The sequence below is a fragment of the Lonchura striata genome, chromosome 2 (assembly GCF_050655825.1).
Source record: "Lonchura striata isolate lonStrDom1 chromosome 2, ASM5065582v1, whole genome shotgun sequence".
Taxonomy (NCBI): Eukaryota; Metazoa; Chordata; class Aves; order Passeriformes; family Estrildidae; genus Lonchura; species Lonchura striata.
Window position 1 is genome coordinate 136868771 of NC_140704.1, and position 17594 is coordinate 136886364.

Genomic DNA, 17594 nt, shown 5'->3' on the forward strand with positions numbered 1-17594 from the left:
CTCTATTTCCTCTCTCAGATTTTGTTCACACTGCATTTTTTTTCTATCCAATTTCTACTATAATTGTCTTTCCCTCTGCTCTGTTGAAGTGAGTGGAATCTTAAAATTATCTTTCTCAGTAATAAGCTTGTTTTTGGGTTTCCAACCTTTCTTTTATTTCCCTATCAAAAGCCAGTGATGACTTTAATACTTCATTTTCTGATTTCAAAGCAGCATATTCTATATATAATATATTTGAGGGAAGGACTCTTTGATTCCCTTTTTCATGTAAGTTAAGTGAGCCTCCAATACTGCACAAATAATTGCTCTGCCTTTCCAGAATTTTTGGGCTCATTCCTTGCCTGCCTGGGAAGGAGCATATTCATACTTGTGTAGCTGTTTATCCATGGCAATCCAGCTGACTGCACCAATTCTTCTGTCACATGAAAAATTAGGAAGGGAGACACCTTCCCCCTCCCCCCCCCCCCCAATTCCCCTTGCTTTCTGTGTTGTCTGCAGATGTAGTGAGCCTGGAGGCCTCCCCTTTCTCATCTGCCTGTCTGAGATCCTGGGAGACCTTCACAGACAATATTTCAGAGTAAGCAATCTGGCACTCTGAGTCTGGTGAGGTGCCAGAGGTGCAGTGTGGTGGCTCAGTAATTCTGGTGAGGAAGGCAATACCTGATGCAAAATTGACATACACTGTAAGTCTGGAAAAACCCAGCAAGACTCCAGATTCACAAATAGTGACATTTCTTGCCTCTTGGACAAAGTAAGGTCCACAAATAGCTGTTGATAAAAGCACTGATATCAGAATGCATAAGCAATAGTATTACTGTGGAAGAAAGCTTATCTGACAGGTGTCCCCATGGGGGAAGAGAGAGTACAGCCTGTTGGCCATCCCAGGACACAAAGGAAGAGTCTCCTCTGACCTCCCTCCCTTGTTAAGTCATATTTATATTGTTCTTTTTGAGGATGGGGAAAAAAAAGTTTCAGTTGACTTAATTTGACACTTAAATGGAGCTTGAGTGACTTTATATACATGTAAAGATTGTACAGGTTTTACTTTGTTAGCATGTTACATGGGGCATGAAAAGGATCATGTGTTTTCAAGTTCAAGCAAATTTCATCTTTTGGTCACCATTTGGGTCATTCCTTCAGCTTAATTCCTGTTAGCTGCACTTTTTTAAACAGAGAATGACTGCAACACCTCTGTGCAATTCCAGCCTTTGTTTCTTGCCTCTGTCAGATATGAAACAAGCTCCCCTGGTGTCCCTGCTCCTCAGGTGTGCAGAGTTTGTTTCTGCTGAATTACTGCCCGTGTGGGCACTTCTCCTTGCTCAGCTTTGTCTTTTGACATTTTTCCACAGAAAGTGCATGTGGCAGAACAGCTACACACACCCCATCAGAAGTTATCCCATCTTGAGAGCCACATCCTTAAGCCAAAAAGAATTTAGATTGAACTTCACCTTGCATTTGCCAACACATAGCACATCAGTACGTGCCTATTTATTTTATACCTCCATTGTATTATTACTTTTTTATTGCTATAGTACAGATATTCCCAGGTGACATAAAAGACACTGCTGTATCTTTTCATGAGATACTGCACCTCCAGGTGGACAGAGACACATTCCACAGCAGCATGACATCTAAAGCCATGGGATTTCTGGAAATTAAAAGCCCAAAAGCTTGTCATAGCCACTAGCCCACAGAGAAATTTTAATTGGTGAGGTTGGATATGGTTGAATAGAACAGCATAATTATTAATTCAATTTGAAGAAATCCTGCTCACAATTTATAATTACAATGTGTACCTGTCCTACTGCTAGAGAAAATGGTCTCATTTTGTAATCAAATGGAAGATTACTTCTGTATTGCACTTAGTAGGAAATATGGGCAAATTCCCACAACATATTAACAATGAGAGTGTTGACTGTAATGGTACTACTCAGTGAAGTGTGGGCTCCTGCCCTTAGGCCCCATGACTTTGAAGACACCCTCCTGCATTTTCTATCTGAGATACATTCAGTAACATGCATCTGTGCTGTTCAGTAACATGTATCTGTGCTGCTGCAGCTCAGTGCAAAAAAATTTCTGATCATAACTAAAGCATTTACGTTATTCTCCACATCCAATGCAGGTACACAAGTTGTCTAAACTTATAGTCAAAAAAGAAATATATATGCCTAGAGAGACAGTGTAGTATCTAATGTAGGCTCCAGCTCTGGTCTGGTATTTTGCATCTCTGTTTTTCTACTGTTTAGGGAACCATAAAGTGAGCATATAATGTGAACAGTTTAAGTTTAGATGCCTAGAGTTGAAAAGGTGATTGTCCCCTGCAGCTCAAAATGTACCCCTTTTATGTACCTGAACATTGACTACTGTTTTTCTTTTGTCTCGACTTGCTATAGAACACAGTGCAATGCACCACATGGTGCTCCGGGGAGACTTGGGTTGTGCCATTGGCCCCCCTGACAGGGTTATGACAGGGTGCAGTTTGTGCTGTTGAAGGGGATAAGGTTTGACACTGACATTGTATCTGGGAAATTGTATCATCCTCTCATGCCGGTAATGGCAAAACAATATAGAAGTAAAAGATGATGATGATGATGAAAACAGTAATAAAGAAAGGAGTGCTAATATCAGTGAAGGTAACAGGTTGGTCAGATACCCCTCCAAAGAAAAGGTGGTATCCAGATTATGTCCCTGATTGACAATAATCTGGTTTGATTCTCATTGTAGTCTTTGGCAAGTACTTGCATGAGCAGTAGCACTGGGGGAACATATTGCAAAGGAGCTGGTGTATTCAGGCTGCAGAAATGTGAAATAATGCACAGCAACAAATTAACTTCAGGTGTTTCTCTGTGATATATATGAACCTTCCATTATGTCAGTGTCTGAACTTTATCAGACATTATTTTAGCTGGCACTTTTACCATGTAAATAATGACTAATTTACCTGTCATTCTTTACACTGACAAATAGCCTCATGGAATGCTGGCAATGCAATAATCCAACCCACCTAACTCAGCTGTGTGTCTCTATCAGCCCACATCTGGGTACACTTTGTTAGACCTATCCAGTTTCCTGTGAATTATGGTGCATTGCTTATGACAACAAGCAGACAGTCTGGGAGATGGAAAAGTATAAATTTAAAGTAGGAATGCACTTGCATGCCTCAGAAAGACTGACTTTTTTGGATATTGAAAATAAACTGATGAAGCTCTGAAAGGTATATATTGTGCTTGGGTCTTGTATGCAGGCAGAAGTAAGTGTTACTTTAAAACTGCATTTTCACATCAGAAACATAAAATCAAGTAAGCAAATTCCAGCTCAGGCTAGTGATGCGCTATTCACAGTGACATCGAAAAGAACCTCTAATTTTCACTTCTGGACTGAAACCAGATTTATTTGCTCTGCCTTTATAGTACACACATGCAGAGATGATAATTATAGGCAAGAATGTTGATCCAAAGCCTACTGACATCTGCCGCCTTTGCAGCAGATATAAAAACTTGTGTCCACACTGAATGAGACAGCTGCTCTGCATCACAGTGCCATGTGAAGAATGCTGGAGACATTTATTATGTAGAACTGTTTCTGTAAATTTGGGGTTAATCATCAGTGACTCTTTCTGTTGTCATCGTGGAACTCACTGTACTGTTTAAAACTCTCACAGAGTAAATGGGACACACAGAAAACCTCCGCACAAGAAGTCGCCATTAATGTTACAAAAGGCATCAGACAAAGTGACAGAAGAAAAACAAAGAATTGTGCTAATTGATGAAGAATATTGCAGGTGAGGATGGACTTAACAAAGCTTCACTGCACTTTAAATGTCATTCACTGAAGACATGAAGGTCTCTAGGTGTTCCAGGTTGAACACAGCAGGCAGCTGCTACTGAGTGCCTCCAGAAGCAGGTCTTGTGGAAACCAGCTGCAAGCACTGTAGATGTCATTTGTCTAAAGCAGTGGCACCACACAGACATACACAGAAATTAATATTTGTTTTTTGCTAACTTCCATGTCATCCCTTGTGTATGTCCTGTTCCACATTGCTATTAAGATGAGACTGGATAATAAGGGGTACAGCTCATCACAATTAAAACTAGGAAATGAACAAATGAATCTGCATTTTTAGTCATAAAGGGGTTTTGAGTGTGGACATTCAAACTCACATAGAGTTCATTTAAAGAACTCACATATTTTAAAACACAAACCCCAGATATTTCAAGAAAGTGAGACTAAAGTCTAGTCTTCTACTAAATCTCTTTTCAACTATATATATAGGCTATATATAGTTAAGTCATACAGTAACATTTTTATATATTAAATGTTCAATTACTTGGTTTTAATTTATTGCTCATATCGACATAATTTTGGTCTTAAAAATAGTAGCTTTCATATTGATTAGCCTTACTTGAAGATCCTAGTCTTAACTAGCAAGTTATGGCTACTTGGTTGTTTTATAAATGCCCCTTCAATTGTGTTGAAGCCCAGTCTGACTAGGAAAAAAGTTACCATTAACATTACAAGAAAATAACCACAATTTAAAAAGTCATATTCTAATGTCAGTTCAAAAAAATTAACTTTCTGTGAGAAGATATAATTAATTCATGGTGCAGAACTTACTTAATACATTGTGAGTATCCTGTACCACAGTATTCCATGATTATAATAAATATATATCTAAAAGGAATATAAATGTTCAGCATAGTGAAGTCTAGGAATAAATTCAATGTATTGCTTCTCAATATGGAAGTAATATATATTCTGTATGAGTTTGCATGTTTATGAGGATAAAAGAGGCAACTGTATTAATGTATTTGCCTTCCCTATTAGACATATATATATATATATATGTGTGTGTATATATATATATCCTTAAAGGGCCTTATATACATATATATACATATACATATACATATACATATACATATACATATATATATATATATATATATATATATATATATATATATATCCTTAAAGTTTAAAAGAAATACTCCAAAAAAGCATACAAGAATAGGATTGTGAACTGAACCCTATCTTATTCTGTATTAGGATCATTTTAATAGCTTGCTGATTAGGTGTATGAGTTACTTTCCTTGTTGTACAAGTCTATGCAATAGGAATTGTTTATTAATTACTCCAACAAAAGGGCAAATTGGAATCCAGAGTTAGAGCCAGAATTTTGCATACCATGTCATATTCTAAAAGGATTTACTGGCAGAGAGAATGCAGTATAAACTTGTATGATACAAGAAAGCTACAGAAAGTGAATAATGATCCTGATGTATTTAAGGGTAAACAGGATTTTGAAGGAAGATTTGTTGTGTAAGAAGCTGTTCCAGAGATTTTGTGGCCTTGGGTGGATACCACATTAGAGTTAGTAGATGCAAGAACAAAAGAGTTCTGGCAGTGAGATTATTTATTAGCTAAGAAATCATTTAGTGATGAAGTGCTGACCAGATGTGTCAGACAGCTTGGGTCACACCACAGGAGGAAGCCCATGAGCTGCATGGCACATGAACCACAGCCCTGGCTCATGCCAGCAGCCATCAGGGAGGCAGCTCTTGAGTCTTGTATTCCGAGCTTGAGAGGTGACAGGATGTTTGCAGGAGATGGCCTTGGTACAAAATTATCTGGGCAACAGCACAGGCCTTGCTCATGCTGACACATCCTCCATCAGGGTGGCAGCTGCAGAGTGCTGGATGCTGCCTGCCCTGGACTGCTCATGATAATATTCCTGAGCTACTCCAAGATCCCCTAGACCTCTTGATATCCCAAAACTTAATTTTATGACATTCAAAGATTGGATTCAACTTCTGCGGTAAAAGCCATGTTTAGTAACAAGCAATTTTATATACACTCCTCATGTAATACATTACTGTTCTTATTCATTAGGCATTAGTAACTGAAAAGAAATTACATTATGTCCTAGGTGGCTTCTTAGTGTTTGATGTGCAAACTTCCAATGACCTTAATAAAGCTAAGAGCATGTTGTGGAGATGTAGATCTTGCTTCTGTACACAGACTGGGATATATTTATGTTTATTTTCCTTCTACCAGGGATAACCACAAGTAGAAACAACCAGTTAATAAAATAATACCCCACTCTGTATAATTACGGTGACAGAATGTACTCTATACCACTTTAGACAATTTAAAGTCCTCCTAATAGATTCCCATGTTGGTTGTAGTGGAAGAAACAAGCCCAAAGAATCATCTGGACATTTTTACTCCAGGTGGCCTTCCTAGAAATGAGGAATCTTATTTACAGGGTCTGTTCTTTGAGCATCATCTTTCAAATACAAATGGCTCAAAGACATCAACTAAAATAACCATATTAAAAGACATGGACTTTCAGATAACAGACCTGTGGGCATCTCTGTCTTATATGCCAGGATTTTTGAAATGTAATTTTCCCCTAAAAGACATTATTGCCACATAATTTGTTTGATGTCCCTTGGCTGCACACGAAGATTTCTACAGGTACACCGAAACAATACACTTCCTTCTGGAATGATTTGCCAACAGATGGTGAGTTTTTATGATTTATCTAAGTTCAGTTTTTAAACAGAAAGGAACATTGTCATTTTTCCAAAATTCCAACACAATACGTACATAGGGTTTTCCTATAGATCTTGATATATCTTCTTCCACTATGTGAGAAATGGAATCATTCAAAAGAAAGAGGATATTGTCTAAAGAAGAGAAAGGATTTACAGTTACAAATTCATCATGAGGCAAATTAATCTTCTCAAAGACTCAGTACACCTTTATCTTGCACTATTCTTTCATCTTCTCCCTTATGATTCCTTAATGTATTTCTTAATTTTAGCATCGCTGTAGGACATTGACTGGAAGACACACAGTTTTACTGTGTGACTGAAATTATTTTGGACTGACATAAACAGGAAATTATAATTATTGTGTAAGCAATATATGAATACTGCATTAAACATGAATTCTTATTTGTTAAATCACTGAGATTTCATAAAAAACAGGACACGTATTTTTGATCTACCTAGTATGTTCATATACATAGATATTTATTTGTGCATGTCTCTGCATGTGTATATTGCAATGTCTTTAGTGTGTACTTCTGCAGTTCAGGCACATTTTTTTTGAGAACCTTTAATTTCTGTTTGTAATTCTGATAACCAAGTGTAAAATATTTTGAACAAAAATCTGTTTCACATACTATATGAAAAGAATGAGCTATATAATTTGTGCACAGAAATGGTATTTGAAAATTCAGGCTTATTTTATTTACAAATACATCTAAATTCAAACTAGATTAACATGAAAATTTTTGTACTCTGCAAATTAATGAAGATTGACCTTAAATTTGCAAATGAAAATAAAGAACATTTTTAAAGTGTCTGTTTATTACTCCACTTATTTCACATTTCTGTGTTTATGGTTGGGTTAGCTTTTAAAGCTGAGATCAAAGAGAGCAAAGGTGTAGTGAATGGTTCCCACATCTGCTATACATGGAATCAGAATATTTCTGTATCTGATGTCCTCAGGTTTTGGCCCATGGACGTTTGGTCATATGAAAGAAGGTAAAATATATATATTCCCACAAGAAATTGGTGTATTTGCCAAAGAGGGATTATGAGGTCAAAATACAGTTGTACCTCTGTAATTATAAATGGGAGAGTTTCTGGTTGCTGTCATGGCTAAAGTGGAAAACACTGGGAATCTGAGACATTTTCTCTACTAATAGGCCATGAGGCAACTATGAGGCAACTCGAATACATAGCTAAAAAAAAGCTCTTATTCCTGCTTGAACTGGACAGCAGAGGATAGAAAAGTAGCTGTGGTGTTGCTTGACCTCTGCCATAGAAATAAACTCATAATTTTACAGATGATGCTCCTTATTTTTTCCAAAATTGCATGAAATTTTCCTTACTACCAGAAAGGCTATTGCTGAAGTACCCATCCCCATCCTAATTGTCTGTGCCCTGGGTGTTGCCTGACAAGTTGCTTGTTCTCTTTGATTCCTGGCCAGGATGCTGATACAGCAACTCATCTGTTTCCTGTGGAAAAGTAAGAATAGTATCAAAGGAATGGTTTTCAGATGTACCAAAAAAGAGAGAAGGATTTGGGGACACAAGGAAGCCATAGTCCAGTAGTCAGGCGTGTAACAGCCCAAGGGAACCCTACAAACAGGATGCTTCAAAATCTGGGATCAGACAGTACCTTGCAAGTGGAGCCTTTGAACTCGATTACACTGCAGTGTTTCAAAACTAAACCTTCATTGTCCTCAGACCAAGCATCCCTCATTGCACCAGTGCCTTCTCAGGTGCCTCCTTTCTAGACTGGCTCAATGAAGCATGTGAAAAAGGCACTAACAAGAGATAAGATGTACTCTAAGATGCAGGGATGCAAGATTTCATTCTGTCCTGCTATCACCCTCCAGTTTTCAAATCTTTCCTTTGGATTTTTAATTTTTTTTTTTTCAGGTAGCCTGTGCATACTATCCATAGTTAAAAGGCATTCTTCTGCCCTTTGATAAACTAATGGCAAATTTGGGTCATTAATATAAGATAAAAAGTGAGCTGGTCCACCAGAAATTATATTTGTTGATATATGTCACTTAATCAAGATAAAATCCAAGATTATTTGCAACAGCTCCTTGCACAGAAAAACTCAATAAACACTAAAATCTAGGAAATACTGTAATCCTAATGGTAGAACTAGGATGTTCATAAACAAGAATGAAAAAGGGAGAACATAATAGCTTTTAATTTCTTTCTGGGGGATTGAATATAATTCAAATCCTGAGTGCAAAAAGTGGGATGCTGCTGTATATCTATCATTCAAGACTGTATAAAACAAATAGCTTTAGGTTGCTGTGGGCTCCTGCTTAGGAAAAAAATGGGATTGAGGGAGAGAGAGAGAGAGTGGTGTCATAGGGCAAGACTGAGCCATGCTGCCAGTTGTATTAATTAGCTTTGCTTGCACACTCTCGCATTATAATCAGTATTATTCAGCTTTAATTTAATTTCCATTAACTTCTGGAAAACACCCATATGTTTGGATACAGGGAAACATGTCTGGGGTATTACTGCATGGATGGAAAAGACAGTTTGCTCACAGTCAAAAAGCAGCTTAAGAAAAGGCACCATAGCTAAGCAGCAGCCTGTTCTTTATCAGCTATGAAGAGCTGTCAAATACAAAAGGCATGAAATTATTCATGTTCATCTGTATCTGGTTTTACCAGGAAATTAAACATTGAGGTTGTTCATACAAGGCAGGTAGAACTTTCCAGGTCACACTTGGTAAGTGGCTTAATGTTCAGTTTGCCTGACTCAAGGACTGATTTGAACTTAAAACACTGGGCATTGTGGCCTGTTCAAGTCCCTAAACCAGCCCTTCTGGAGTGTAGTGGCATTTCCTTTGTCCTCAAATTAGTTCCCTCCTAGAAAAAGTTTTCCACTTTATTATTTTCCACTTTACTGTTAATATGACATATTTTTTGCAGCACATTATTAGACACATTATTGTATTATTGAGAGCATAATTTTACCAATTAAGACATGGGCCTGAAGACTAAAGCTCATGATCACAACTGCCAAGCACAGGAGCAAAATTAATTCTCATTAACTCACTGAACAGACACAACCCCACCCAAGCAGTATCATCACCTCTGGGAACTGTAGGGATGTAAGGAGTTCAATATTAATGTACATGTATAGTGTCCTATGCAAATGATATTCATTATTCATATTTCTGATTCAAAACAATCTTTCAGATGAACTAACATGTTTAAAATCATTGTGGAAGCCAACACTTTATGATCGTTCCTGCTCTAGCCGGGATTTTATATCTGGTAAGGATTTTCCGTCCCTGTTTTGTGCCTGATATCGCTTGACAATTTAGAGGAATAATTAACAAGTATAACAGAATAGCTTCCAGAATATATACTGGTATATTTTTTTTTTCCTCAGCACAAAATTAGTGTCATCATTGCTGCTCATCTGTCTGCATGCTGTCTTTTCTTACAATGTATTGATTACTTGCATCCATGGTGAGAAATAATTTCTTATGCCTTCACCATATAGGTATTTTTAATTTCTGTCTAATAAGCTCTTGCTGGTATTTCATGTTGTAGATACATTTTTATCACAGGGTGAATTTAAGCTGCCAGATTTCTTAACTCCAATACCTGCTCCTGGGTCCTGGTCCCAGACCATCTGCTCTGCACATGTGGCACATGTGCAAGTTCACCTCTGGAGAACACACAGGAACAAATTAACCAGTTCCCTCTGCAATGAAACTGTGCTGGTACAGGACATCTTCAGTTGCAAATTTATCGTCTTTTCTTATTAGCTCGGGATGTCCCCATTTATGTCTTCTCAGTTCTTTGGACTGCTCCTCTCCCAATTCATGTGGGGCTTATCCCACATGCTTGAACAGTCAGTGCCACTCAGATATATTTCTGTGCTCTCAAGAACCTGTTGGAGATTTGCTTGAGCAAGTCCACTTTTATGATATATGCAGTATAATAAAACATATCTTGACAGTGCTCTCAGACTGTCTGTTGTACTCTTAGAAAAGTAATAGCACCTTTCATCTCTGCTGGATATTTGTGATATCATTGAGATCAAAAGAAATAATGATTCCCATCTTTCCATGACAGACAAGTTTAAGCTTTGCTTACACCAGAGCAATTCAGTATAATTTTTTTATACTCTAGGATTTTTTTCCATATATCTAAAACTCAGTGGCAATAAGTCTGTGTGACATCTTTCTCCTTCCATTAAGTGACCATTTTGGTTTCATTTAGCAGAGATAAGTTCTGGTTCAAGAGACACTAATTTTCACCACTACTAAGGCCATTGCATACCACATTGTCTACTTTGTTAGCATAAAAACTTTAAAGTGAATATGGCTTGCACACTCTCTACACTTTATATTGGCATTGTGATATAAAGTGACTTAACTGCAGTTTCTAGAAGAAACCATGTTACTTTACTACAAATTACTATGAAAGTAGAAAGCTCTAGTAATGCAGTTTTGATTTTCTTCCCTTTTTATTGCTTTCAAATTCAGAAGCAGGTTAAAACCAGCAGTTCAACTCACACAGCTAGAGCTCCTGAATATAAAGCAACTTTAGATTCTTCCAAATTGGTAGAGATTTGAGAACTCGTTTCTGGCATTCACCAGTTTCACTTACACAGTTCTTGTAGTGCTCAAACAAAAGCTAAGCTAAATTATTCACTGTACTCCCAGGAGTGAAGAAACCTTGCATTTGCTAGTGACTGAGGAAAAGTCACAATGCAATTGGCAGAGATGCAGAAACATGTATATTTTGCCAGAAAAGGCACAGAGAGGAGAATGGAACAAGGGAAATATACAAATTATGAAATTATGGGAATGTCAGTCCATTGGATAAAATAATTGTTCTAGTTATATGTGTATAAATCAATGAATACATTAAAATTTTTGATATGATAACAGAATTTGCTATTAACTTCTATTAAAATTGTTAGTATCTGTTTTTAGGATAAATTACTCCCCAACATTTGCTTAAACAGTTTCATCTGAGTTTTTCTAAGGAAGTTGAATTAATTTGGTGCAAAATATAATGAGGCATGTGTTTGTATAATGCAAGTGAAAACAGGAGAATAGAAAAAAAATGCTGTCTGTTATTTAATCAGTCCCTTTGCTCAAGAGCAAATAACTGCTCAAGTGGTGAAGAATTAAGTTTCTAAGTACTTATACTAGCTGTTGTGACATCTGATGCACAAAGAAGAGACAGGACAATTGAATTTATTAAGGATTTATGAATCCAAGGGCCCAACTGACAAATTCTAGTAACATTATCCGAATTGCATTTCCATCAGAAATTGAATTGGGTGAGTTAAACTGATTTTTTACTTGTCTATTGATTTTGGTCTACTGACATTTTGCAGGGTCCTGGGAGGTGTACTACAATACCTTTGGTATGGAATATTTTTCTCTTTCTGTCCTCTGTAAAGAGGGTTGTCATCTCTGGACATCTATGCTCCTCTTTACATGGATTGGTTGGCCTATTCCCTTAAGTATTGTCAGCGTCCTTAAGTCTGTAGTGGCTCCCAACCATCATCAACCTTTCTATCTTGCTGCTCAGCAGACCTATGGCCTCTGCTACTATGCTGGGATTATTTTGCCTTCCTTTTCCACCATGAAAGTTCCAGAAGAATGTGCACTTCCAGCATATCATGATACAAATTGAACCTTTCGGATGGTTCTTAAACTGCCTGAAAGTTTGAGCTAAGGATCATCAGTGCATGAGGTGGCAGTTGGTGGCACAGGATGACTCACTGTGGTCTTTTGTGCCCATATGGCCCAGCACGGGTAGAAATGCAACTCATTGCAGTGCAGAACTAAAATTAAAGCCCTGAGATGGACTTGGGAAACAGTTAAATACAACAATGAGCAGTTATCCATTGCTAAGTCATTGTCCTCTGCTTCTGGAAGGCTCTGAATTGTGTTCCGTTGCAGGACAAGGGCACCACATCATGCACAAGAGTGTCTCCATGGAAGAGGACGTGGATATCTCTGTCATTCAGTTTGGGTCCTCAGAGGACAAAGATAACAGTGATGATTAGGCTGCTGTTGGTAAGGAAGGCCTGAGAACTTTCCAAAGAATCCTAAGTGTCTCTTTTTCTCAGAAGGTCTCCAGGATCCAGGAGCTGATGGCATGAATGCCTTTCACTTTCTGTTTGTAATAGGGAATTCTTTATAGATATTCCTCTGCCATAAACCCTGTCTAGAAAACAACACCATAGGCCTTTATGATCCAATGCTCTGAGAAGGGTGGGTTCGGATTCCTGTGTCACAGAGAGGCACAAATCCCACCAGGTATCCCAGGTTTCCCTTTTCTCGTTGCTTATATGCCACATTTTTGCTTTGCTTTGCCATTTTGGATGTTTTGTAAGACCCTTAGCAATTGCCTACAGCTGAGCTTTATAATTGCCATCCCCATCCAGCAAGTAAACTCTCACCCAGCATTCCATACACTCTTCTCAGAGAAGCAAAGAGCCTCCTGGCATTCCTCCTCTGCTTCTCATATTTATGCTTTGGAGAATCCTGTCACTCTGTCCCTGTTGGCTCCTGGCTTTCCTTCTCTATCTGAAGCTTTAATTTCTGACTTTTGGCCTCCTCTTTCACCTTCAAGTTGAACATACTCAGTTATATGTCACAAAGTCCAAGAAGGGAAATGAAAGCATAAACATCAAATCAGTATACTTTGTACAAAAGTCATGTAACAATACATGAGAGTAGTGGTTAGCCCCTTGTCTGCCTCCTTGTGTCTCAGATTGTCTGCTGCCATAGTTGATGATATCTGTGAATTACTGAAACTCTGACATGCCAGATGGGAAGACAAATTTGAATGTTAACTAGATGTAGTCAGAAAAAAAGCATTTTTATAGTTAGACCCAATCCCTTGCTAATGAAGTATTTTTTCCTGTTTATGACCTACTGTGATTACTACTGATGCATACTAAAATCTTTCCTCTCTTATTCATTATTGGCTTTGGCTATTTTAATTTTTTTGCTTGACAATATTCCATGTTCCACTTGCCCCATCCCTGCAGATGTTCAAGGCCAGGTGGGATGGGGCTCTAGGCAACCTGGTCTATTTGAAAATGTCCCTGCCCATGGTAGGGAAATTGAAATGAGATGATCTTTAAGATCCACTTACAACCCAAACGATTCTTTAATTCCATTATTTTATTTTCTGCTATAATTTGTACTTGAGATGTTTTCACAGTCACACAGTTGTCTCCATCATCTGATTACAAATTCCTGGATGGAAAGGCTTAGTTTCCAGACATTGACTGGTTATATGATGATTGATCTTAAACACCAAGGATGAAAAAACACAGAAGGAGACTAAGAAAATGAGGTTTATATAATTTGGAAGTCTTAAAAGTGGTCACCACTATCTCCCAGGACAAGGTAAAACTTGTTCCAGAACCCTATTTTGCAAATCCTAATTGAAAACAGTTATGCTGACACAAGTCCTGGAGTGTAGCAGGTTTTATTAACCTGAGAAATTAGTTCTTATGTGGTTATACTTACTATAAGATCTGAAGTGTGACTCATTTTTTTATTGTGCATTGATCTCAGGCAAAACTGTATGTCTCAGCCAAAAGTATCCTTAATATTTTGCATTATGTTTCTATTTATAATAGCTTAGGAGCACCTGCAAACAGGCTTAGGAAAAGCATTATTTTTGAGCATTAAAACCATGAATAAAATTAGTTTTTGTTGTCATAAACAGTGACCAAAAAAACAGAAAATGACTTGTTGTTCTCTTTGTAAAGATAATGCATACAGTGATCATTACACTTTCTAATAAATTTTCTACACATTACCAATAATTTTATTCCACAAGTTTTAAAGGAAATGCTATTAAAGAAAATGAGAAGCAATAACAATGGAAAATTTGTGCTTCTTATCTGAACTTCTTCCTTCACATTTTAGCAAATAGTGAATATGCTACTCCAGAAATTCCACTGGGAGGAGGTGTTGAGAGGATGTATTTGTGGGCAGATCTGTTTTACTTTTACAAGGTACTCTCTCATGTAGTTCACCAGAACCTGGGAAATCCCTACAACACAGGATGAGGATGATGAGGAGAGATAATACAGTAGCTGGTTAAGGGATGGATATAATTACCAGTCCTGAAACACTTCTGTGGATGTTCATTAGTCAGCCTTTTACAGGCTGACATGAATCACCTTGTAGTAGGCGCCTCTGAACTTCCAAAGCTATTGTTTTCTTGTATCTCTAGCATGATCACATTTCAATAAATGTCTTGAACTACCAACTTAAAGAACAGCATTTGAAATGTGTGTGAAGTCACTCCTGTGTTGCTGTCAGGATAAAGATGGACACAACACTTTCAAAGTCAAGCAGCAAAAGCTGCCCTTCAGTGTTCACAGCCTATTTTTACAGTCTTCAAAAGCCTCATGTTGAATTGGTTAGTAGCTTTCTTGCCACTCAGTTCATTGGTTCACAGGTGCTCATGTGTATATGTGCTAAGGCCCTCTTCTTCAACAGATGTTCACATTTTTTCTTCATGGATTCTCACGGGATAGACTTCTTATTTTCACAGGTGTCGGACAGTTTTCATGAGCAACGGCTGATGTGCTTGCAGGTTCTCATGGGACAGGCTAGCTGTTAGCTATACTCATCTGAAGTAACAAGGCCTGAACCATGGTCTTACAAGGCCTTTCTTTTGTAAGGTTTTACCTATATGTGACACTCCTGCTTTGATAATTGCACATTGTATTGAAATGGACAGTTCATCTCAAATTAATGGATTGATGTTTTGGAGGGAGTAAAACCCAAAGCTACAATATGCCTCTTAAACCATAATTTTCTGCTTTGCTGTCAGAATCACCTATACCTTGCCTGTCCACTCTAACAGACTGCTTGATTTGTATCAATCTTTTCCATAATACTCATGCTCTGAAATACAGATTTCTTTTTCCCCCGCCTGTGTCACATTGTCTAAGGTGAGTTCCACTCCAGCCACAGAAACAATGGGACAAGAGGGGCTCTGTCAAGAAAAACACTCACTGCTGCTGCTACCATTACTGCCACCCACCCAGATGGGCTGCAGATTTATCAGGAGTGAAGGCAGCTGCTAAAGATCCACAAGGAATAAGGTGTCCTTGGCCTTAAACTGTTAGGACAGTTTACTCTTCACAAGCATACTTCCTGTTTAGTTTGCATTGTGCTTAATATCCGAGGCTATGTGAGGTAACCTGTTTGGAAAGAAATACTATTAGCATAATCACTGTTTTATTAAAGCAGTGCTGTGAAGGCATGCTGTTGTCATTTACAGACAAATGAAAGATGAGATCTTTTTTGAGATCTTTCTTACATCAAAGAAATCAACATCTTCTTGTGTGTGGGTGCCACAACCCACACAGCTGGAATATTTTGGAGGACTAAAGTCTAAATAACATACTTTGTTCACGGAAGAACATGACATGGGTTCCAAGTACCCAGTAATGTGGTTAATACACAGCAATGCACCAACATTCTGGCTTTCTCTATATGATTTCCTTGTCTTCATTGCTGTAGTGAGTTGAGGGGAGTGAGTTACAGTTTAAAGGCTTTATGGAAGAAAATGTTAGAAACAAATTTTAAGCTGACACAGCTGCAATGAGACTGCAGAAGTACTCAGAAGGCAATAACTTATCAATGACTGCATGACACAGCTGCATGAGACCGCAGAAGTACACAGAAGCACTAACTCAGCAATGACTGGATTTTCTAAATAACTGGGAAATTACTGTAAGACAGCTTTGTGTTCTTCCTCATGAGCTTATGTATTCAATTACATGGTAGAATTTTGACTTCAGACAAACATTCTGTTCATAAACTACTACTGTAAACAAAAAAAGTATAAATTATGTCAATAATGCTGTTTTGTCTAGTTTTTTTCATTTCCAAGATGCATTTGAGAAAAAGACAAGAACTACACTTTGCCATTCTAAGTCTCAGAACAGAATTTATTGGTGCCATCTACTGGCAATTTAGTCCTTTTAAATTCCAACAAATTATGAATAATGTGTTTTAAATGCAGAATAATAAGAACATTATGAGCCTTATGACTGAATCAGCCAACATCAAACTATGTAATTGGTAAATCTGTAACATTAAATTACATCAGGTCAAACTTTGGTACAATGTTCCAACACTGCAATTCAATTATGAAGCTTTTAGATGTGTCAAGAGGAGAAAGCTCGTGTACAAGTACTCGTGTGCAGACTCCAAGCATTACCACCACACACATCCTCCTGTGTGTCAGAGGAAGGCTCCTTCCTGACAACTGCCACCGCTTGAGATCCCTCCTCCATAAAGCATGAGCACGTGGGGCACTAGCATGTTCACACAGCAGGTAAACATCCTCACCTTGCTGTTTGCCTTTGCTGGAGAGATGTCACCACAAACAATTGGATGGAGAAAATGGTGCTTTATCTCACAGCCCAGGCAAGTTGTGAATGTTTCTGCTGAGGGTGGGTTTAAGCAAGCTGGAGGGAGCATGGGCATGGAGGGGATGGCACAAAGCCTGTTGCAGCACATCCATTGCAACGATGGTGGGGGCAAGCAGAGCTTGGAAAGGACCTGCTGTGCGTGACTGCTGCATTCCCTTCTTGTTGAAAGACATCTGAAGATAACCTAGGATTTAAATAAGGCTTTAAATAACTCAAACTCTTTGCAGTAAAAATTGCTAAACTACAATTATTTGAGGCAGTGCCAGGGAAGATCAGCAAATCAATATTAACTGGAATGTTAACAATATCTCCAGTGCCAGGTAAGAAAAGTATTTACACATCTGAGTAGCTGCATCCCTAATCAGCAATATAGCTGAGCACATGCTTAAAATACTTAATTATACTTAAAGGTGCTTTGCTAGATACCAAAGAGAGTGCTCACATTCCCCACTCTGGTTAGTCAAGACCTTAATAGAGCCAGAAACAAATATATTTAGATCGCACTCTGAGAACCAGCCTCTGGAATAACTTGCTTAACAACTGGGTTCTGAGCAAAGAAAGTATATTAATAGAGTGACTGAAGAAAGGGTTCAT

At 38.0% G+C, this 17594-nt stretch overlaps 1 protein-coding gene across 5 annotated transcripts in view; it reads left to right on the plus strand.

Annotated features, from left to right (window-relative positions):
- BAALC (BAALC binder of MAP3K1 and KLF4) overlaps positions 1-17594 on the plus strand; it is a 54732-nt gene that overhangs the window by 18495 nt on the left and 18643 nt on the right. The window contains exons 3-5 of one of the 5 annotated variants that reach the window (XR_014953447.1): positions 3662-3781; positions 9749-9826; positions 10126-16424. Coding sequence is in view for 3 of the 5 variants with exons in the window: in XM_085573936.1 (XP_085430062.1) it covers positions 3662-3766 (105 nt within the window). In the remaining 2 variants the exon portion in view is untranslated. Of the gene's footprint in view, positions 1-3661; positions 7370-9748; positions 16425-17594 lie in introns of those variants that run through there. The other 4 variants (XR_014953448.1, XM_085573936.1, XM_085573937.1 and 1 more) reach the window with 4 other exon arrangements.